Source organism: Balaenoptera acutorostrata, chromosome 15 (genome assembly GCF_949987535.1).
Source record: "Balaenoptera acutorostrata chromosome 15, mBalAcu1.1, whole genome shotgun sequence".
NCBI classification, from domain to species: domain Eukaryota; kingdom Metazoa; phylum Chordata; class Mammalia; order Artiodactyla; family Balaenopteridae; genus Balaenoptera; species Balaenoptera acutorostrata.
This window is the reverse complement of record NC_080078.1, coordinates 64,008,164-64,031,748: the sequence shown is the minus strand read 5'-3', so window position 1 is coordinate 64,031,748 and position 23,585 is coordinate 64,008,164. Positions and strand designations below refer to the sequence as shown.

Genomic DNA, 23,585 nt, shown 5'->3' with positions numbered 1-23,585 from the left:
TGTAGCAGTCACAGGACCCAAGGGAGTTAGGATGCATGTTGGGGTGTGTGTGGAGGAGAGCAGGGGTAGAGGCAGGCCTGGGAGGAGCCCAGTGACCACATTGTGGCCACTCCCCATGCTTTTTCCATATATGGCACCCATGCCGTGCCTCTGCAGCCAGACAGGTCTGGGTTCAATCCCCACTGTCACTCAGTAGCTGTGTAAATGTGGGCCAGTTACTTTCCCTCCTGAGCCTCACTTTTCATGTCTGCAAAATGGGAATAATAATCCAACTATGTCTTTTGGTATTGTGAAGATTCATTGGGGCAATTCATGTGGATGTTCCAAAAAAGTTGCTTATTTTAATTTCCATTTTATAGATGAGAAAATGGAGACTCAGAGAGGTTAAGTGATTTACTCAAGGTCACACAGCATGTCTGTGGCAAAACTGGGATTTGAAATCAGGGCCCAGAGAGGAAACTGGCCACCCAGTGAAAGGGAAATTTGGTGTTACTATGTAATGCAGCTCCAAGACCTCGAGTCCTCACTCCCAACAAAACTGCTCTGCAGACATCCTCTTCTGTGAGAATCTTTTTTTTTTTTTTTTTAATGGTACTTAATAAGGTGGGGAGAAGAGAGCATGGGTTTGAACCTCATTTTTTTTAAAAAATTAATTAATTAATTTATGGCTGTGTTGGATCTTCTTTTCTGTGCGAGGGCCCTCCCCAGTTGCGGCAAGTGGGGGCCACTCTTCATCGCGGTGCGTGGGCCTCTCATCACCGCGACCTCTCTTATTGCGGAGCACAGGCTCCAGACATGCAGGCTCAGCAATTGTGGCTCACAGGCCCAGTTGCTCCGCGGCATGTGGGATCTTCCCAGACCAGGGCTCGAACCCGTGTTCCCCACATTGGCAGGCAGATTCTCAACCACTGCGCCACCCGGGAAGCCCCTGTGAGAATTTTGACGCCACCATCGTGAGTGCACGTAGCTGGCTGTGTCAGCATCCACTCCTTCATTAACCGCTGTCCAGTGCAGTCATCTCAGTGGTGGGCAGGACTCACCTCTAGGCGGCTTTTAGATTTTCCTTGTGGATAATTCCTTTCCCTTTCACAGTCAGATATGTGGTCAGGGCAGGTGTTAAACTCCATTCTTGGGCTGGAACATGGCACAGAGGGACTGATGATGAAAGGGCTGGTTCTGGAAGACAGCAGCTGCGCAGGAAATTCTAGGGCAACGTTAGCTACATGCTCCCAATGCAGAGGGCCCGAGTTCGATCCCTGGTCAGGGGACTAGATCCCACATGCATGCCACAACTAAGAGTTCGCAAGCCACAACTAAGGAGCTGGCAAGCTGCAACTAAGGAGCCCACGAGCCGCAACTAAGATCCGGTGCAATCAAATAAATAAGTAAGTAAATAAACAAGTAAACAAATAAATAAAAGTCAATGGCTGATATTAGTATGGTTTGGTGCCATATTTCAGATGGGATGTACTTATTCTAGGATCTCAGCATCATAAAATCATGGACTTTTTGGTTGGAAGATGCTTTAAGAGTTGGCAGGTCCCCCTCATTTCTGTCAATTGGGTCTCAACATTACTGCCAAGTGCTGTCCTCCTGCCTGGGCAGAGAAAGGCTCTAGGGTTAATTTCCTCATCTGAGTCACTAGGGGCTGGTGCAGGATATTGGTGGAAGCACAGAGGTCTCCCTTCCCTTCCAAGATCTGGCCTCTCTAAACAGGATAGGAGGGAAGATTTTGGCTGGAGCACCATGAATTCTGTATGTTTACCTCATGGACTAATCTCTGCTGAGAGATGGGAGATTTCCTGGGGGTCTCCTCCATGAAAGAGAAGCCCTGGGAAGGACACAGAGAGGTACAAGACATCATTATTGTCTGTCTCTGAGCCCCAGTCTATTCATCTGTAAAATGGGAAAGTTAACCCTCAGGAAGTGTCTAGTACTGTACTGGGAACTGAGTAGCCCTCAGGGAATAGAGGCTGTTAGTTGTCACTTATTTTGAGGAATAGAGAACAAACATATGGATACCAAGGGGGTAGGGGGGGTGGGATGAACTGGGAGATGGGGATTGACATATATACACTATTGATACTGTGTATAAAATAGATAACTAATGAGAACCTACTGTATAGCACAAGGAACTCTACTCAATGTTCTGTGGTGACCTAAATGGATAAGAAATCCAAAAAAGAGGGGATATATGTATACGTATAGCTGATTCACTTTGCTGTACAGTAGAAACTAACACAACATTGTAAAGCAACTATACTCCAATTAAAAAAAAAAAAGAAACCTGGGTCACTGTCCTGCTGTGGATTCAGGTGGGAGGCTGGGGCAAGGGGGTGAGGCTTGGGTTCCCACCACTTCACCAGCTCTGTGTTATTTGAGTTCTCATCTGTAAGACAATAATTCCTGCAAGGCAGGAAGAGTTACTGAGATATCACTTGGTGTTTTTCATTTGCTGCTGCTGCTAAGACTCAGAGGGAAGCAGAGGGCTTTTCCCTCCCCCAGCCCAGGAAGATGCTGGAATCTTGGAGTTCCGGGTCTGCGGCTCCTGCCTCAGGGGTGCACGGATGGCGCCTGTGTTTCAGGGTGCAAATCGGAAGGGGGCTGGCACAGAAGACCACCTTCCTTCTTCTTTACGGGGCCTGGAGACTCTGGGGGAGTGATGAGGGAGCAGAGAGTAGAGGGAGGCGGTGCGGGGTAATGGGTAGGGGCTGCTCGGTAGTCGTGTTGAGCTGTCAGAGACTCAGTTTCCTCACTTGCCAAGTGGGAGCACCATAGGAGAGGCACTGGGTGAGTGAAGGTCTGTAAGACCCTTAGCCTAGTACCTGCAGAGCAAATACTTGTCTTGGTTTGGGTTCCCTAGAAACAGAACTTGAGACCAGGATTTGAGTGCAGGTAGCTGATAGGGGAGGTGATGCCAGGAGACACTGGTAGGAGAGGGGGAAAGTGAGGCAGGGAGGGAGACAGCCCATAAAGGTGTGTATCAAGCAAGTGACCCCATGGGCACCTGGGGCACAGTCCCTCTGGGGTGCTGTGGGAGCCAGTGTGGAGTTGTTCCCTGCTCCCAAGGGGTGAGGAAGCAGGGTTATTTATTCACCACCCTCCAGGAAGCCTAAGAGGTTGTGGGCGGTCGGAACCCAGGAGCCATGGCCATGGCTGTTTTGGAGAAGTGGCCCAGTGTGGCCAGGGCTCCAAGCTGCTCACCTCTGACAGGATCCTGTGGGCTGGGACGGAGATCCGTTCATCGGCACCAGATGGGACCGAAGACCGGAAGCCCTGCCCCACCCTCCAGGCTCCTCGGAAACTCTCACAATAGAACGTGGCATGACCCTAGGGAGCCAGAGGAGACCTGCCCCAGAGAAGATGGAGATGGACTGTCTCTGCTCCCTTGTGAGTGGGGGCTCAAAACCCAGGTTTACTATGATTTAGAAAAATAATGGCATGTGGGATGTGGACCACAAAGCGTGCCTGGGGGTCGAGGATGCATGCGGGGAGCTGCAGCACAGGGCCCAGCACTCAGCAACTGCCCAGCGAGTGTTCACTGACCCCAGTGTAAGCACCTCGTGCAGGGTCTTGTCCTGTCCTTCTCGGTCTAACCTGTAGGAGTCCTGTAGGAGAAACTCCTTCCTGGCTGCCTTTCCACGTTGCGAGGTGTTCTTATGGATGTTTTTACTGTGAAGCTGTGTAGCGTCTTTTCCTGAAACACCCGCCTCATGGGATGTGAGCTCTGCGTGCTGGGATGGACCCAGAGTCTGGAGGACAGGGGCCTTATTGTCTGTCCTGAACCTGCTGGCATCAGGAGGGCCAGGGAGACAATGACAGTCACGTGCTGTCTAAGTGGGAAGGGACTTCAGTGATAAGGCCCAACATCCCGGAGTCTAGGTAACAAGAGTGACAATGACATCACCCACAGATGACATTGTTTGAGCACCTCCCACGTGCTGGGAACTGTTTTCTCTCATTTCATCCTCACCACAGCCCTCCAAGGTGGGGACTAAGATTCTCCCCATTTTACAGAGAAGGAAGCTGAGGCCCAGAGAGGGGGAGCCACATTTTAGGGTCAAACAATCACTGAGGGGTCCAGGCCAGAACTCAAATCCTGCCTCCAGAGTCACACTGTTCAGCGATCCCTCGACCCACCACATGACCAAGATCAACACAACGTGCGTACCCACCAGAGAGGTTGTCCTACCATAGGTGGTCTAGAAGCTGACGTGGAAGGCAGGAGGGGGCAACTGGCTTTTTTATTCCTGTCGCTCAGGGAGGTGGCCAAAACCTTGGACCTTGTCCATGTGTGTTTTGATGTCACCAAGACATGGCTTGGACATGGCTCAGATTGGCTCAGATGTGCCTGAACATGACCTAGATGTGGCTTGGATGTCCAGTCCCTAAGCCTGCCAGGGGCAAAATGACCCCTGAGTTGGGACAAAGACACACTCCAGACTGCAGGAATCACAGACAAGTTTATTTATTGCAGAGAGGGCCAGTCTACAGAGCTGGCTTCCACACTCCCACTGAGACCCGGCTTGCATGGAAGGCCGCCATACAAGTCTTCACTGGGAGAGAGGAAAATGGTCTGAGGTTCTACGAGGAGGCCGGGGTGACCACAAGGGCATCCTGGAATTGGAGGAGAAAAGTCAAAAAAGTTTTTTTAACATTCTGCCCTTTTGTGGTTTATGCTAGTTTATCCTCCACAAGGTGACTGCTGGCATTGGGGGTCATGACCCTGAACTCATTCATAAAAAATTCTTGGGAGGGTCAGAGCAGGAGCGTCTGTGTGTGAACAGTGACACCATGCAGGGGCCTGGGGCACAGGTAAAGTATCTGGGTGCCAAGTCTGGGATTATATAGGACTGTTGTCCCCAGGCCCAGCAGATCAACAAAACTCCCAAGAAGTTTTGGAAAATGCAGATTCCTGGCTGTATCCATTGGGTCCCAGGCAGCTAAATTTTTAACAACGCTCTGCCTTTTTTGAGGAAACTAAGTGTGATACAAGGAATGTAACCTATTAGATTTCCCCCAACATTCTATTATGGTAATTTTCAAATATACAGTAAAGTTGAAAGAATTTTATAGTGAACACTTGTATACTCGTCATCTAGATTCTACCATTAACTTTTTTAAAGCCGTACTTGTTTAATCTTGGATCTATCCTTTTTTATTTTGGCCATGCTGCGCATCTTGTGGGATCTTAGTTCCCCACCAGGGATTGAACTCGGGCCCTTGGCAGTGAAAGCATGGAGTCCTAACCACTAGACCGCTGGGGAATTCCCTCAAATCTATCCATTTATTCATTCCTTTGACTAGATTTTAAAACATATTATGTCGTAAGGCTATAAAAAGGATATCAGCGTGCAGCTAGTCCAAAACAAATGAATAGAGCAAAACAGGAAATTTGGAAAAAGCAGATCCAAAGGGGAAATGATACCTTTCTAACCCAAACTGCAAATGATGCTTTGCAACTTGATTAAAAAAAAAACAACAGGACAGTTGCTAAATGCCCCCTAATAAGAGATACATGAAATATACTAACCTCCAGCCACCCAGTTGGATGGACACCTGTTGTGTCCATCCAACATGAATTAAATGCAGTATAAACTGCTCATATTATAATTGAATCATTGTATGTAGTTCATTAGTGCATGGCCTGTATATTTAGACATCTGCTGGTTTTATGGGTGAGGAACCTGGGCTCAGAGAGGCCAAAGGATCTGCCTGAGGGTCCCTGGCGAGAGAGAGAGGCAGAGTTGGCATTTAAGCTGGTCCTCTGGTCCCTGAGTCTAGACCCAGCCTAGGTATCATGCACAGTATGCTGTCATAATTCTCCATCAAAGCCAGCTGAAGCATGGACACAGTTTTTGAGGGTGGGCAGCTGAAAATGAGTCAAATGTCAACTTGCCTTTGAAGCCAGTTAACAAAGCCTCCTACCCTTCCCTCTGCCAGGTGGGATGACAGGTAAGATAGAAAAGGCTGGAGGCTTATGACTCCAGGCTAGGACAGCCATCCTCTTCCGCTTACAGATGAGGACATGAGGCCCTGAGAGGAGACGGGACTTGCCCAAGGTCCCCCATAAGTGACCAGAGGGGCCAGGATGGGAGAGCAGCACCCACCTCCTATCCCTGGCCTCTCCCTGCGACTGTATGTTTAACCCCACTCACCTCAGTCAGAGACCACGAAGCGGCCTCAAATCCCAAGGCATTCACCATTGACACTGAGATCCCGGATCTTAATTTGCCTGAAATCACAAGTGTGGTCAGAGAATGGTGGGCCTGGGGTGGGATTGGGCAGCCGTGGACAGGCTCACAGTTCCTAGACCCGGCACTCCCGACTCAGACTGCCCCTTTTGCCTCTCCCTGTTCTCCAGCTCTAGCGTCCACCCAGCCTCATCTCCCCGTTCTTTGTCTCCAGCCCCAGCTTCTGGCTGCTCCAAAAGGTACCCTCACATCCTCTCATGCTCCTGCTCAAGAACCATCAGGGCCTCCCATCATCCACAGCACGTGCCTATACTTTGAGATTTCTTACTCTAATAAAACAAAGACATGACAAAAGTCAGAGGTTACCAGTTCTCCCCATCCCCATGACCTGGGGCTCAACAAGAATAATTCCAACCTTTTCTCTTGGCTTCCTCCACTACTGACACAAATAACAATGCCAACAACAGCAAAGGCTAAGAACTGTTGAACACTGACTGTGCAGGCACCCCCTCTCTACCCTCATACAAACATCTTCTCCTTTATGCCTCTGAGGAAGGTGCTCTTATTTTCCCATTTTACAGATGGAGAAACTGAGGCTCAGGATGATAAGGCAGCTTGTCCAAGGTCAGGCAGCCAGCAAGAAGGGGAATCAGCACTTGAGCCCGTGTCTATAGGAGGCATATCGGGTGTGCTCTAGTTGTCTGTTTCCACCTCTGTCTCTCTCCTGCTGTCAGCCCTGTGAGCCTGGGGCATTGCCATGCATGCCTAGGCTCTGGCACGAGTGAAGAAATTGGGCTGGAATGCTGGAGATGGGGAAGCTCACTTCCAGGTTGATGACCTGGAAGGCTTCCTGGAGGAGGCAGAATTAGAACTAGGCTCTGAGGATAGGTGGAAACTAAATGAAAGGGGCCCCAAATGGAGACACAGGCAGGAGAAGTAAAGCACCTGCCCTCAACGCCCTGGGGACCAGGGGGATGGACAGCAAAGGGACGCACCGTTCTCGTTTGGCAGCAGGACGGAGGCAAGGATCTTGGTGATGATGTCTTTCAGAAGTTCAGGCTGTGAAAGAGAAGGGGCCCAATCACCCTGGCTGAGAATCTGAAGTCCTCCCAGCCATTCCTAGAATGGGCACAGTCCCGCCCTCTGGCGAGGGCAGCTGGTGGAGATGCTGAATCTCAGGTTCCTGACTGGTCAGAACTGCAAGGGCTCCACGGACAAGACAGGCTGTGGGGGGAGGGGTGGGGCACAAACCAGGTGGCCCTAGATCCAGCAGGTAGGGGACTGGGGTACATTTGTGGGATGCATCCCTCGCCCTCAATCTCAAGGGCTCCACCGCTCTGTTTCAGCAGAATTCTCCAAGGGAATTTCACCCTGTTTCCCGAGGTTTTAACTTCTCAAGGGAAGCCAGAAGTCCTGATTTTCATGTGGAAACCTCCCCATTAAAAAATATTTGTCAAAAAAAATTAAAAGACGAAACAAAAGGGTGGAAAAATTTGCCCCTCCCCAAAACAAAGAAACAAATACCCCACCACAGCAGAAGACAGGATTCAGCCAATTTGAGATCTCTGATTCAGTCTGACTCAGACAGGGAAACTGAGGACTGGGGGGAAGGCGCTGCCCAGGGTCACCACTGAGATGAGTCTATATGAGTGAAATGAGATGTGAATAAAGGAGATTTGTTTTCCGTTTTAGGGTCAGAACTTTACAGAAGGGAAGTTCGTGTGTATCCGTGTGTTTGTGAATGTGTGTAGTCTCAGCTGTGTCTGGCATACAGTAGGTGCTCAGTAAACACCTGAACCAGGAGGTTGGACTTTGAGGCTGAGATCAGGGAGGCTGGCCAGCTCACCATGGGGCTGCCCGTGGGGACCTTGTTCAAAGCAAATCCTGGGCAATGTCTGCTTCTGAGATGGACCATCCTTGGCAATCCCCTGCATCCCCAGGGAAAATCTGTTCATACTCACATTGAACAGGCCAATGGCTGAGTTCATCAGGTGAATCCGATCAGAGCTGCAACAGAAGATGCCCATGAGGCTGGTCCCTCGGAGTCCCATTCATTCATTCATCAACTATTTACTGAGCACCTATTATGTACCAGACACAGTGCAGGCTCTGGATGTACAGCAGTGACCCAAATAAAATCCTTGCTTCATGGCGCTTACATTGTAATGCATGGGGGAAGCGGGGGGAGATAGCAAACAAATAGTTGCCCAAAGAGCAGGCAGAAAGATCACCCCCAGGAGTGAGGACCATGGTGGACTGAGGAGCTCTTTCTCCTTCTAAAGGGGGTACCTAATTCCTAGCTCCACTGTTTGTTGCCATATAGGAATGCAGGCCATGGCGGCCAGATATTCTGATTTGTATATGTTGGCGACTAATTTATATTAAAAAACCTAACCCTATGTGGGCTGATGAAAACACATCCATGGGCTTGATTTGTCCCAGGAGGCTCCAGTTTGCAACCCCTGAACTCCCTCTGGGGCAGCAGGAGGGTGGTGGGATGAGGGGAGGACAGGCAGGGGTGTAGCAGGCAGCGGGAGCCGTGTGCTGCTGGGCTGGGCCCCATGGGGGCTCAGCATCCGGGCATGACTGTCACTGCTACTTTCTTGGTGTCCAAAATGGGCTGCCCTAGGCCGAGGGGATGGTGCTGGGCGGCCCCTTCCGCGTGGCCAGGGTCAGCCTGCCCCGTGACTGCTGCAAGGCCATGTCCCTCTCTGCTTTCTCTCACACTCAGTCCTTGACAGTGGGACAGTCCCGGCAAGGCAGCCTTTCTGCCCGTCCGGAAGCAGCCTTCACTCACACTGTCACCCCAGAGGCTCAAAACGCTGGGTGTTTAAAGAAACCAGTGGTCACCAGACAGGACTCATTTTCATCACCAGAATCTTCACAGTGATTTTCATGTTTACCTGATTTTGTTAAAGTTGAGCATAAGTAGGTCACCTCTGGTGTAAAACTGAGCTTCTGAGGTCGCTTCCTGCAACAAGAGAAACCCAGGCCCCATTTATTTAGAGGATGTGTCAGGTGTGGAGTGTGGGGTTCTGCAAGGAGGCTCTGGGGCCAAGCTGACACGGTCTGAATCTCAGCTGTTGGCTGTGACCTTGGGAAAGGGTCTGACCTCTGTGGGCCTCAAATTCCTTCTCTCTTGGGCTGGTACCTGTACCCACTCCCCATCGAAGAGACTGCACAGAGGATTACTGATCATGACAATGATGACAGTAGCCAATACACACGGAGCCCTCACTGTGTGTCAGGTGGTGTTTTAAGAGCTTTATCTGATCATCTCCTTTGATCCTCACGACTCTTGTGAAGTGAGTCCTATTATTACCCCATTGTAGAGGTGAGGAAACTGAGGGGCAGACAGGATGGTAAATGTTAACCGGTTATTATTATTGGAAAGGTCAGAAACTAAGCCAGGCCTCAAACGCAGGTGCCGAAGGTATCCATCATCTTGACGCATGGGCTGGGGTGAGCCCAAGTGCCAGGCTCCAGCTCCAGGGCAGCTGCACCCAGAGAACAAACTTCTCCTGCAGGCCTGGCCTTGGTGACCTTTTGAAAAGTGTCTGCCATTGGCCATGGAGGGGAAGTCCCCAGAGAGTGAGGCTGGCCATGGGCAGTTCACTTCCCCTGCTGGTTGGGGGCTGAGTATCCTCCCACACAGGAAGCCAGGGCACTGTGCATCCTGTAGTTGTGTGAATGGTGCCCGCTGACGTGGCCTGTGGACAGCCTGCACAGGACATGCAGCGACCCTCCTGTAAGGAGAGTGTAACGTAAGCCTCCAACAACCAGGTGGTGTCCAGATTCCTCGGCCTCACTTATCCAGGGCCCAGCCATGAACCTTGCCTCGTCTCTTCCTCCTCCCTGTCCTCTGTGCGATACAGCTGGTGGCCCACTCAGGTCCTTTTTTCGGGTGGGGCATCCATTCCTCAGCGGCTGAATGCTGCTGTTAACAGTGCCCAGCCGTCCCCTTGTCTGGGGAACTGCCCCTGCTGGAGCGGAGCGGCCTTGCTGGGAGGTTATGTTGTGCCTACTCTGGGGGCAGTTATGGCCAACAACTGAAGGACAAGGGGGTACAAAAGGCCAGCCTTCTTGTTTCAGCCTGGGCTCGACTCTAGTGCCACCATGCTCCCGAGCTCTCTGTGGGGTGAAGCAGAAGCGAGCCTCCAGCTGAGACCACACCCTTGCTCAGTCCTTCTCCTGGGAGCTCTCCCCCAATACACCACTTTTATAAGAGTCTTTGTCTCGGGCCTGTTTCTAAGGGCCCCATCTAAGATACCTTCCTACTGGGCTTGCCCTTTGATGACTCTCAGCCCCATACGTTTACGCACAGGATCCCCCTATATAGAAGCTCTGAGATCTGACCTGTTGGGGTTACTGCAAAAATCAGTTAAGAACTTACTTGGAGATGATTTAGTTCTGTTCATACTTCAGAAGAGGAATTACCCCTTTCCCTCTCAGGCCTGTGGTTTGGATAGAGACAAACCCAATTCCCCACTCCTGTGTGTTTGTGTGTGTGTGTCCCAGCTCAGAAAATTTACATATTTCATTTTTCTGGCCACGCTGGTTGGTTCATGAGTGGGCACTTGACCCTAACTCAGCCAATGAGAGTCAGGTTTGGAAGTTCTGCTGGAACTACTGGGAAAGAGAAGCTTTTCCATTGGGGTTGCCAAGCGGATAGGTTATAAGCCTGATGCAGCTTGGGGGCACTTCCATGAAGGGATAACCTGCCTGAGGATGAAGGTAGCACAAAGAAAAACAAGGGAAGAGAGAAGAATGAAGATGACATTGGTTGAACACCTGGATCCAGCTATTCCTGAAGCCATCTTGACCTAGACTTTTCAGTTATACGAGCTAATACAATTCATTTTGTGCATGTGAATTAAATTTCTGCCCAAAGATCCTGACTAATAAAGAGCTGGGCCCCCAAATCTCCTGATTCTTGGTTCAGCATTCCCTTCCCCTATCCCTGCGAGATAAAAAGAGTGGTGGAAAGGTTTAGCAAAGCAAGAGGGGTGAACAGGAACAGTGGACAGAGGGGTCCCCCAGGTTGCTGCCAACGTCTCAGACAACTGAACTCACAATGCCCAGGGTGAAGAAGGGGCGGTAGGCTTCATTGGTGGCAAATACTTCCAGCATGATCAGTTGGGCCACCTTGGCATTTCCCTGGTCCACAAAGAGCTCTGGGTTCTCCTGAGTCAGGATCTTCACGATTTGTGTGGGCCCCAGCTGATTTGCTGCCTGAAAGGACATCAGATCCACATGTGACCTCCCAAGTGCCTCACCATGGCCTGCCGGCCCCATGCGGCCCCATGTGGTCTGGCCACTGTCAACCTTCCTGGACTCCCTGCTTCCTCAGATCTTGGAATTGACTGCTTGTCTCCCCATCTCACAGCCTTTGGTTTTGCTTCTCCCTATATCTGGAATACTTTTCCCTTCAGGGAAGCCCTTCCTAATCTCCCAGACTCTATCAGGTGCCCCAGTAGTGCTCTCATAACCCCTAGAATCTGTCCTTTGTCACCACACTTGTAACTGAATTATTATCTGTGTAATTATTTGATTCAGGTCAAACTGTCCTGTTAGATTGAAATCTCCGTGAGGACTGGGACCAGTCTGTTACAGTCACCAGTGCTCGAAGGACAGAGCAGTTCCACACGTACTTTACTCCCCAGAGGCCAGTAGACAGACCACAACAAACACCCTTCAGGCTGCAGATGGTAAATGGACCAACCTTTTCACTGATCACCTTGATGCTTGACTTCAGCCTGCGGGCCGTCTCAGGAAGCTAAGGAAGAGAGGAAGCCAGAGCAGGTCCGCTGGCGGGGAGAGGGGAGACACACCTCCAGCAGCCCCACTGCTGGGATCCCCCAAACCCCAGAAAAGCTGGGAGGGCCTGGTGGTCCAGTGCACATGTCTGTCCCTGGTGGGAAACATCCTCTATGTCAGCGGCTGCGGAGAATGAAGTCCCCGCCGGCCTGGACTTTTATTGTGGGTTGGTGGTGCTTGTGGGTCTGTGGGCGGCTCCCTGTTCTCAGAGGACATAGAGAAGCGACCGAATTCTTACTATAGTCATGAATGTGGTTGCTGGTGACCACTCCCCTTTTCTCGTCACCCCCGCCCCTCACCCTGACTTCTAATCCCCGAGAGCTTGGTGATCTGTTGTCTGTCAGCTGACCTGAAGTCCTGTCCCGCTTCCCTAACTTTGGGCCAACCCTATCCCCTTCTGGGCCTTGGTTTCCCCATCGGTCACCCCGGTGAGGTGGCACACTCCAGTTGACTAGTGGTGGTTGTCTGCTGTGCTGGATTGATAAGGATTCTGCAGCTGTGTCAGCATCCAGGGTCAACAGGAAGGAGGGCCCTGAGAGATTAGTGATGTCTGCCGTGGGTCCTGCAGTGAACAGCGGTGGTGCAATCACCATCCCAGGGCCAGTCAGAATCTAAAATGCCCTTTGGACAGGCCTGTTATTTGGTAGAGGATGCAGGCGTTTCAGGTTCCAGGAGGGCAGAACTAGGACTGGCGCTGGATGTTACAGGGAGGTTTTCAGCTTTGGAGTTATATATCAGAGGCAGGGTCTGTTTGAGAAGGGAGTGAGCTCTCCATCACTGGAGATATGTAAGCTGAGCCTGACAGGTGGTGCCTGCTTAGGAGTCCTTGTGTCCCCGTTGATTCAAGAAATCCCCATGATGCGGCAGAGGTGGCTTCACGCTCTGTCCCATGCTGAGGCTTACCACATAGTCCAACAGGACCATGAGCTCTTCTGGAGGGAGCAAGGCAGCTACTGCAGCATTCACCACATCCTTCCTCATGGTGAGGCTGAAAGGGGTATAGTGTAGGGAGGGCAGATTCAGGGAATCCACACTGTCATTGAACAGCTTAGTCACCTTTCCTTCCGAGTCCACCAACTTGGCCTAAGGAGACACAGAGCAGAGAGTTGTCTGGGAACTTTAACTCCACGATGTATCCAGTAATAACCTAGAAGGAAATGACACCATTCAGCTTGTTTCCCTTTCTGCATTTGCTGCCAGGAAACTCAGCCTGGCATTCAGTGCTGTGCTGTAGATGATGACTTATCTCAGGTGCCTAGCAACATCTACTGCACTTGCACCCCTCAGGTAATCTCTGATTTTTAAAAAATCTAGATGTCTTATGTGGCATTTAGGTTTCAACTTCTCAGATACCTCACAAACCCTTTAGATGAAGGGAAAATTCAAGACTGCAACAGAATGGATGGAAATGTTTGATGCTGCTGTTTTCCAAGGATCCGTGAAAACTGGTCTGAGATTCACGCTGCCTTGCTTGAACTGGTCCCTGAAGGCGTCCAGCCCCAGTGTGGGTGGGCGGCTCCACATTTTATAGAGAACCGATGGTTACTGGTTTCTTGCCAGGTCCCATGCAGCCTCATTTCTTCCTCTCCTTGGTGACCATTGTTATTACATTTTACAGATCAGGAAATTGAGGCTTAGAGGGGTGAAGAAACTTGCCCAAAGTCACACACCAGGGAGCTGTGGAGCTGGGAGATAAACTTAGGTCTGTGTGATCCCCAGTGATGTGTCTTCATCCTGGGCTCTTGTTCAAGGTCACCAGATATTTGAGGAATGGAAAGGGCTTGCCTGAGAGAAAGGCCAAGAGCCCCACACACTCTGGACCCTGACTGGAAAAATCAGGGTTGGAGGAAATCAGGTCACTGGGGTCGATGTTCTGTGTGTGGCCTGTAGCTTCCAGCTGCTGATTTTTCTCCATCAGAATGGTTTACATGGGACATGTTCAGCCTGTTGAGATTCTTCTAAATCAGCCTGTGTGTCCTAACTGTGACTGGCGTTTTCTCCCCTGAAACAGACCCATGGTGTCTGACCCTTGGGGGTCAGAGAAGGGCAGTGATGTCCCCACTTTCTCCTTGAGGTCCCATGACACTCACCCCCAGGATGAGATGAACAACATCATGGTCGATGGCAGGAGACATAAAGTCAAACTCCAGATGGTCAGAGTTGAGAGAAACGGGCACTGCTCAGGGAGAAGAAGAAAGTTGTGTGAGGGTGGAGGACAGTATTGGATGGGATGGTTTGGGGCTGCTTTTGGCTGGAGCAGCATTATTGCATGAGGTGGAGTAAGGGAAGGAGCAGACGTAACGATGATGTTGATGAGGACCGTGATAAACATGATGATGATACTGACTGACATTTATTGAGCATATATCAAGCACCAGGTAACGTGTTAAACCTTTACATGTGTTACCTCATGGAATCCTCACAATAACCTTAGGAGGTAGGTCCTACGATTACCCTCATTTTACAGATGGGGAAACCAAGGCTCACAAAAGTGAAGTGAATTATGTCCCTCAAGGGCATACTGTGAAAGGATCTGAACCCAGTCGGTCCTATGCCAACGTTCTGGTTTGGAACAAAACTGACCTACTGCTTATACCTGTCTACCTCCCCCACCAGACAGATTTGCACCCCCCCTGCAGGGGGGCAGGGTCTGGGTCTGTGCTAGGGATCGCGTGCGTTTGCCTTGGGATTCCCCACTTGGCCGCCAGATGGCGGTGGCGTCTCATGTGCCCGGGCTGTTGGGCGGAAAATGGAGAGGACTAGGGAGGGGCGCAGAGGCGGGCGGGGAGTTGGTCATTGGTCTGCCTGCTCCTGGGGGAGGCCTCCTGCTCTGCCCCTGGGGAGCAGGGGAGCCGGACAGACTTGGGTTGGAGCCCCAGCGGCCTTGGCTAGCCTCTGAACCTCAGTTTCCTCATCTTAAAATGGGGAGAGAGTAGTATACCTGCCTCATAGGTTGTACAGGACTGGTACCTAGTAAAGTTGGCTCAAATCTGAATTAAACCAGACTTGGAACTTGAAGAATTGGGTTAAAGCCTTCCCCTATCACTAATTTCCTCTGTGAACTTGGACAAATGATTTCATTTCTGAGCCTCAGTTTCCTTATCTGTGAAGTGGGGTAATGATCCACTCCACTTCATGGAGTTGTCTGAGGAGTCAGTAAGACAGTGTATATAAAATACTCAGCCCAAGGGCTTGGCCCAAAGCAGGTGCTCTATGGGTGCTGAATGCCTATTGATTCCATTCTCTTCTTTCCACTCCTCTCTGGTGGCTTTGAATGAACCTCTTCAGATCCCAAAAGAGTAGATGGTAGCATTTTCTTCTTCCCACCAATCCCCTCTCTGAGGGGTCCAAGAACTCAGAATTTCACTGTGAGTGATCTGAGGATACAATTTATTTCTTCCCTAGTAGCCCATAGTAGTCTCTGATCATCCATCCATCCATCCATCCATCCATCCATCCATCCATCTATCTGTCCACCCATCCAGCACACATCTGTAAGCACCTCTCTGTGCCAGGCAGAGAACCTGCTATGTATCTGGAACTTTCCCATAAACTTTTAATCCTCACTAACAATTCTGTGAGGTAGGACTGCATAAACCCCATTTTATAGATGAGGAAACAGAATAAGGAGGAGGAGTTGGCTTTTTCAAAGCCATGGAGCAAATCAGTGGCAGAACTGGGATTTGAACTTGTGTTTATCTGGGGCACCCACTGGCTCACATAGAACCTTGCACGTACTGTGTGCTCATGAAGTCACAGTTGTGGTGATTTCCTGTCTGCTCATCCTGGGCAGGGATCAGGTGATTCTTGTCTCACTTGCTCCTGGGCCAAGTTGCTGCTCAGGCCTGATGGGGGGAGGCCTGCCTTGGGCAGAGCCAGGGCCTGGAGGCCAGCTCAGCAGTCAAGGAGAAAGGTATGAGAGAGCAGCGCACCTACCCTTCGTCAGGTTCAGGAGGTCCTCACACATGTCCTCAAAGGCTGCCTTGATCACAGGACACAGCTGCAACAGCGCAAATGCAGGGCTTCCATCAGCCAGGGGCCAGCACATAGCCCCACAGTGACCCATTCTCAGCTCTCCTGGGCTGAGTCCCGTCCCTGTGCCCACGGCCAGCCAGATTTTCACCCATGGGCTTGAGGACTCAGTGGTGCATCTACGTCCCCAGTCATCACCGCTGCTCAGAGCCCATCACAGCCTCTGGTGTCACTTGGCATCTTTTGCAATGGTTTGTCCCTTGCCCTGTGTCCAGGGTGTGCCTGGCCTGTCAGCTGTCCTCCCCTCAGACTCATCGTGTTCACAAGAGCCCACGTTTCCATAGGAGGAAAATGGAGAATGCGTTCCTTCATTCACTTCTTGAGTCAACACTTGGTACTGACTTCCTTCCACGTGTCAGGTTACAATACAGGCCAGCAAGACACACCCAACCAGACTTGCGAACAATCTCTGTGGGTTTCTAGCTCCAACACATCTCTTTGCCCCCCGAACTCTTCTCCCCTCAAAATTGCAGCAGTTCTCAGCAGGGGAAGATTTTGTCTCTCAAGAGACATTTGGAAATTACTGAAGACATTTTCAGTTGTCACAGTTTAGGGGGAGTGTTACTGGCATCTAGTAGGTGGAGGTCAGGGATGCTACTAAACATCCCTCAATGCACAGGGTGGCCGCCACAGCAAAGAATTAGGGGGCCCAAATGTCCATAGTGACAACCCCTGGCCAGAGCTGTTCTTCTTGGGGAGGAAGTTAAACAATTGACTTACGTGACCATGGGGCCCAAAGGCCTTGTTCTCTGCTCTAGGCAGCCTGTTTTCCAGGGCAGTGCTCTGAGGTTTCGTCATTTTGTCTTAGGTACAATTTCCCCAGTGAAGAACCTTCTGGTTGACCACCCATTGCTACTCTCGAGAAATGACAATGCACTTTGACAAATGTTCATTTTTCCTATGAAAAACCTGTTCCCTGCTCCAGCTGCTTTGCCAACCCTGAGCCCAGGGAGGATGGAGGAGTTGAGCTCAGGGACTCCCAGCATTCACTGTCTGTTCCTCATGGGAAAGGTGTCGCTGGCACCCTCTGCATCTTCTCCCACAATTCCCCTTCCTTCAGTTCCACCCCTGGGTCTCAACTCTGGCTACATATTAGAATCCTCCTCTGGGGCAGCTAGAATCCTCTGGGATACCAGGGCCCCACCAGGCCAATTAAATATGAATCTCTCAGGTCGAGCCCTGATATCAGTATTTTAAAAAGCCTTCCCAAGAGGTTCTGATGTGCAGTTGGGATTGGGACCCACATATTTACACTGAAAGGGGCATCAGCATTTTCTAGATGGGCTCCTGCCAGATTTAAACATGCTGTGCCTTTTTCCCTTCATGCCAAGTAAAATATTCGTAGGACTGTAGTTTCAAATCCAGTGATTCATGGTGGGGAACCATGATGATTAATGGAATGCCAGTTTTCTCAAATTGTTCACTGTATTTGGCTTTTCACCCTTAAAAACAGATATCATGCAAAGAACATTTTATAATCCCAAGTTCTTGCCGTCTTTTCTAGTGGAAGACACATTTTTAGCTATTAAAGTATAATGCCAGTTAAAATATGATTTTGCTGGAGGCTGGGAAAATATTTCCAGCTGGCTCTACTTTAAGAAACTGCCACCTTTAAATAGAAAAAAAAATTTCTTAAGAGAAAAAATACCTCACATAAGTGAAGCTAAGTTTTACAAAAGAATTCACTTTCAAAGTCCTTTCAGAAGGCTCTCTGGAATGGTTTTAAGAAGTATTAAATACGGTGCAGCTATTAAAATAGTTATGAGTATCATACAATGGCATAGGAAATAGATATACCATAGAGGATATCAAATAATATTGATGCCGAGTGCAGCCATATAAAAATCTGAGTGCATGTGGATGGAGATTTGGAAAACAACATGCAAAAGAAAAAATAGCCGCCAAGTTAAGGTAGAAGGATTATGGGTATTTTTTCCCAAAGGTTTTGGTTATAATAGTGTGTTTTCCATTCAAAAAAGTTTTTTTATTAAAAATATATTAATTATCTTACGAGGTGTTTTTATTATTTATTTATTTCATTTTGGCCACGCAGCGCAGTGCGGCATGCAGGATCTTAGTCCCCTGACCAGGGATCGAACCTGCGCTCCCTGCAGTTGAAGCGTGGAGTCTTAACCACTGGGCTGCCAGGGAAGTCCCTGACAAGGTGTTTTTAACCCCAGGAGAATCACTGTTGTGAACACATCTTGGAATTTACAGTGGAAATCAATGGTCACAGCGGATGACTCCAACTTATAGAATTTTAGTTTACCTGTGACATTGAAGGGACATATAAAATGAGATGGATTCGTGTTTACTGACTCAGAGAAATAAGTCCAACAAGACCTGGTGGGTGACAAACCCCTGACGACACAACCAGGATGGTGTGAGGCCCTGGTGCGCTAGAGCCAGCTTGGACCAATTTATGAGGGCCAACTGTTAAATTTTCAGGAATATCTGAGCTTGGTGCTAAACCTGACATTATTAAAAATTAAATTGTATAAACTTACAATTAAATAAGTTATGCTAAGATCAAAGTCAATGAAAACTCAAAACTCATTACTTCCTAATTATTTTGTTTTATTTTACTGTTATCTATTGTTCTTAGCTTTTTTACGTCTATTGTACCTGCATGGTGGAAATGCCATACAAGAGTGGGCTACCAGGCATCTCTTCCTGACTCTGTTCAGTGACATCACACTAGTAGCTTGAAATTGGCAATGGAGGGGGTGTTTACATCAACGAAATCAGTAAATGTTACAAATCAGAGCTCCCTTCCTTCAACCAACCCCTCCTGAGTCAATTGTGAGCAATTTATCAGCACATCACTGTTCAAGGTCCCCTGGCTGACTTTTGGGAGTTTCATTACTTTGATCTCAAGGATCCACTGCTGAAAGAGTGACCCAAGCCCAGAAGCTTCCCACTCAAGGAAGCACAAGTCCCTTAGCACCAGCGTGCAGTTCCATCCCCAACAACAGGGGAAGCAAGCTTCACAGGCCAGAGAGACCCTGATTCCACTTACCTCGCTTTTCACCAGCTTGGGCAGGGCTGGCACCAGGAGCCTTATGACCTTGTCAGCTAAGGAGTTGAGCAGGAAGGAGAGCCTTCCCAAGAGGAGAAGAGGAGAGAGATGAGGCAGGGTCAGAGATGATCACCCCTCCCCTGTTTTACAGAAGGGGAGACTGAGTCCAGGGGAGGAAGGAACTTGCCCAAGGCCCAGGGCCTGTTAGAAACAAGGCTGGGTGTAGACCCTGAGCCTGGTGTAGACAGTGGCAGACAGTTCTCAGGGACAGGGCCTGGGGGTTGTCTTTAGGAATTTGTGCTGGACACTGGGATGAGGGCAGTTGGCATTTCCCCCCATTCTCCTGCTAAGGAGAGATGGAGGGAAGCACCATGTCTTTGAGCATCTGTTGTGTGCCCTGCCCTCAGCTGAGTGCTTAGCGCTGCTGCCCTGTTAATCCTCTCACTGTGGCCTGGAAGGTGAGGCATGGGGAGGTGACTTGCCCAGTGTCACCTGGACAGTAAATGAAGGAGACACGTTTGCCTGACTCCACAGTTTATACCCATGGCTCCACCCTAGCCTACCTTTGTGGTTTGAGGGGCCTAGGAAAGAGCCTCCTCTCCACCTTCAAATGTTTGCCCCAATTTCTGGCACGATGCCTGAAATCCCATCATTATCGCTTCACCCTTGATATCTTGAGCTCTCTTTGGCATCACAGATTTCCTGGAGGGAGCTCCAGATCAGGAGTCAGGAGAGATAAGTCCTTTTCCTTCTGTGGGCTTCAATGTTCTCCATCTGTAAAATGGGTCCAGGACACCACCTGGCTTCCCTCCCAGGCATGCCAGGAGCCCAGTGGGAGGAGGTCACACTCACTTATGTAGCAGGCTGATGCGCAGCCTCCCGCGGGTGTTGGAGCAGTCGCTGAGGACCAGGTGGGTGTGGTTTCTCTCGCCAGTCTCCACGTGGATGATGGCTTGGGCCTCCACCTCCATGTGCAGCTCCACAATGGTCTTGACCAGGGGCCTGGGAGTGGAGGAGCCCCATGCTGTGATCTCCATCCCAGCTTCAGGCTGGATCAAGCCAAGCCTGCTGTCCACCTCTGTCTCCTGGCTCTCACTCCTCCCTTCTCAGGCTCCTTGCTGGGTTCTCCTCATCTCCTCAACTGTTGACTTCATTGTGTCCCAGGCTCAGTTTCTGGATTCCTCTCCTGGTTTAAATCCTCTGCCTATGTCAGTAGCTTCCAAACTTATACCTAACTCACTTCTCAAATGTCTTACAGGCATCTCAGATTTAACATGTACAAACTGAACTATGGATCCTTCCCCAAATCCTCTCCTCTCATGATCTTCCCTGTTTTGTTTGCTGGCCACTCCATGCTGCCTTGACCCCTCAATCTCCCCTCTCCCCCCGCCCCACCCCGAGCCCCCATTCAATCTGTCAGGAAATCCTGTTGTGTCCTCCGAGACATATTTGGAATCTGTCTACTTCTCACCACCTTCCTGTTCCTAAACCCTGGTCCATGCTATCATTGTCTCCTCCTGAACTATTGCAGTAGCTTCTGGATAGCCTCACTGTCTCCACTCTTGCCCCCATACACAGCAGCCAGAGGGCTTCTTGAAGAATGTGAAATCATGTCATGTCCCTCCTCTGCTTAGAGCCCTGCACGGCTCCCATCTCGCTTGGTAAAACCAAGTCCTCACCTTGACCCACAAGGCCCTGTACGATCTGGCCCCAGCTGCCTACTGGGGCACCACCTCACTGCCCCCTTTCCCCGCTCTCATTCCGTTCTGTGAACAAGGCAAGTGCACTCTTGCCTGAGGGCCTTTGCACTTGCTCTGTCCTCTGCTTGGAACTCTCTTTTCCAGACACCTGCATGGAGGATGGGGGCGGGGAGAATGAGTGGAGGAAACTGTCAGGCCAGCTGTGCCTGACTGAGGGGACACTCACGTGTTGAATCCAGCTACCATGTCCAGGGGAACATGGATCATCAGCTCCCGGCCATCATCTAGGGGTTGCACCTGCAGCTGGAGGATGCTGGCTGAGGTGACTTTCAGCCTGGATGGGACACGGGAGAGATGAGATTCATGCCTCATGTTCATTGAGCATTGTCCCCGGACCGGCTTCCCTCCATCCTTCCTGTCTCCAACCCCGCAGTGCCCAGCCAGCAGCTGGACCCAAGCCCTGTGTGCTGACTCCTCCTCAGCACGGTCTTGCCCCCATCCTTCTCCTCTCCCCTGCCCGCAACACTTCCATGGCTTCCCCATCACTTAGGAGATGAGTCCAAGCACCTGGGGCTGACTTGTAAGACCCTCTGTGCCCTGGCCCTGCTGATCTCTCCCGCTTGGCCTTGGCGTCTGAGCACCAGCCACTCTGACTCTCACCTCCCCCCGCCCATGCCTTTGCTCAGGCCAGTCCCTCTGCCTGGAATGCCATTTCTGCTTGTCTCCTGGTGAGCATGGAGTCATTGGCTCACCTGTCCCCTCCACTGAGAAGCATCGCCTTATCCCTTCACCCTCCCACCCCAGGTGACCTTCCCCTGAGGTCACCCCCCTTAGGGTTCCTGGGTCACTCTCTTACGGTTATTGTTACTCCTCTGGGAGCCTCTGAGGGAGAGGCTTCGTTTGATCCATCCTTCACGGTCAGGCACAGAGCTGATACCAACCAATGCTTGTTGACCAATTGATTGAGCATGCAAAGCGTGTCCCGGGCAGACATGTGGGCAAAGAGCTAGCTTCCAGCTTGGCTCTGCTCCACTTACCAGATGATATGCTTCAGGATGGACTTCACCAGCCTGCTGAATATGCCCCCGGCCGACTCCTTCATGGCGCTGAGCAGCGGCAGCTGCTGCAGGGTGTTGATAGCATCGTGATCCTTCAGTTTCTGCGTCAGCACTGGAGACAGGTCCCAGGGATTAGGGTCCAGCAGGAGGGGCGAGAGGATGGCTTGGTGGGGGCCCCAGGCTGGGAGGGGACATCACTCAGGACTACTTGGACTGGGATATAAGGTGAGGGTATGGATGGCTCCATTCTGATCATCTCCACTGTGTGAATGTGACCTGGAGGACGATGGTCCAGATGGGTCACTTTCACATGAAGACTGTGGCTGGGCACGGGTGGGACCATTCACACCCTTGAACGTTGCCAGCCTCTGCCGGGAGTGTTGGCCAGGACACCCGGCACATGGACCTGCAACTCTCTCCCTAGCCAAGGGCAAACACTCTGGAGCCAAGAGGCAGGGAGCTCATAAGGCCTTGTTTGGGGCTGTTTTGCAGCTGAAACTCACTTGCTAATGATTCTCTGACCTCCACATCCTATGGGCCTGTTGTCCAAAGAGCCCCAGGTGCTGAGCAGAGAAAGGAAGAGCCAGGACCCCTGGGTTCTGGTCACGGTTGGACTTTTTTCCTGACAGCTGGAGCCCATTTGGCTTGTGTGCAGAGCAGGTCAGAGTGCTGGAGAGCTGATGCTCCAGAAGAAAACCTCAGGCAATGACTGACGGGAATTGGTGTATAAATACCCCAGCTCCCTCCACCCTTGGGCAGGATGACTTAGGTGTGTTGCGCCCCCACCCCTTGCCGTGGGGACACTGTGTCCCAGAGTCCCTGTGTGTCGGTGCCTCTCAGAGACAAAGCGGGCCTTTTTGCCTGCCCTGTGACAATGGAGCTGGTCCCTGTAAATATTCCTCCTCTGCCAGCTGGCACACTGTTCAGCACTGTCAGTAGAGGCTCTGGAGGGACGTGGAGGAGGAAGGAGCTTCCCCTCCTGGCCCTGGTGCTCCTCTTGCCAGACTCCAGTGGCATCACCTCCCAGAGCTTCAGGCTGTGAGCTGAGTGGACTCCCGTTGGCAGCCAGTGCTGGGGTCACCCCAGCTCCCTTCCAGGCAGTTACCCAGGGACAACATGGCAGTGAGTCAACAGCAATCCCTTTGTCCAGGGGCTGCTTCCCAAAGAAATCCATTTGCTCCTCGGCAGGCAGTTCTCTGCCAGGTGGCCTCAGCCTGCCAACCGTGGACCAGCTCTCACCCTGGACAGCTCAGGGACTTTCCCACCATTCAAGGGGCTTCAACACACTCCTTCCATGAGTTCTGGGGAGGATTCTCTCCTCCATGTTTCTTCTGTACTTGGATTTGAGCTCCCTGCTGCATCCCAATCCCTAGGGTCTCATTTGGCGTTCTCACCTTTTTTCCTTTTAGCCAATTTCCCAGTATTCCAATTCCTGCTAATAATTCTTTATACAAACCCATCTATTGGGCTTACTGTGTGGTTTCTGCCTTCTGACTGGCCCTGACCAACACAGATGCCCAGGAGGACAGAGCTCCAGCTCCCGGTGGTAACTGACTTCCCCTTACCTGACTTGCTTCCTGCTCTCTTGCAGGTGTTTCCTGGGATCACCTCCAGAACAACCCACTTGCACACAGCTCCTGAACTCAGACGCTGCTGCTGGGGAACTTAAATGGCTGCTCTTCTCCAAGCTCCTTCTGGCTGAAATTCCATGTGCTTGCGATTCAGCGTGGGCCCAAGGCACATATGCCTCCCCAAAGAGTGTCAA

General features: G+C 50.8%; 1 protein-coding gene across 4 annotated transcripts in view; it reads right to left on the bottom strand.

The window, feature by feature from the left end:
* Positions 1-4,444: 4,444 nt before the first annotated feature.
* The window catches only part of BPIFB1 (BPI fold containing family B member 1), a 38,857-nt gene continuing 19,716 nt past the window's right edge, over positions 4,445-23,585 (bottom strand). For all 4 annotated transcript variants that reach the window (XM_007193280.3, XM_007193281.3, XM_007193278.3 and 1 more), the window contains exons 3-16: positions 21,800-21,932; positions 20,989-21,096; positions 19,915-20,064; positions 19,063-19,144; positions 15,948-16,011; positions 14,102-14,187; positions 12,915-13,094; positions 11,917-11,970; positions 11,268-11,426; positions 9,098-9,165; positions 8,156-8,201; positions 7,190-7,253; positions 6,159-6,235; positions 4,445-4,617 (exon numbers count right to left, since the gene is read on the bottom strand). In XM_007193280.3, the coding sequence (XP_007193342.2) occupies positions 4,585-4,617; positions 6,159-6,235; positions 7,190-7,253; positions 8,156-8,201; positions 9,098-9,165; positions 11,268-11,426; positions 11,917-11,970; positions 12,915-13,094; positions 14,102-14,187; positions 15,948-16,011; positions 19,063-19,144; positions 19,915-20,064; positions 20,989-21,096; positions 21,800-21,932 (1,304 nt within the window). In that variant the 3' untranslated portion in view covers positions 4,445-4,584. The remainder of the gene's footprint in view (positions 4,618-6,158; positions 6,236-7,189; positions 7,254-8,155; positions 8,202-9,097; positions 9,166-11,267; positions 11,427-11,916; positions 11,971-12,914; positions 13,095-14,101; positions 14,188-15,947; positions 16,012-19,062; positions 19,145-19,914; positions 20,065-20,988; positions 21,097-21,799; positions 21,933-23,585) is intronic.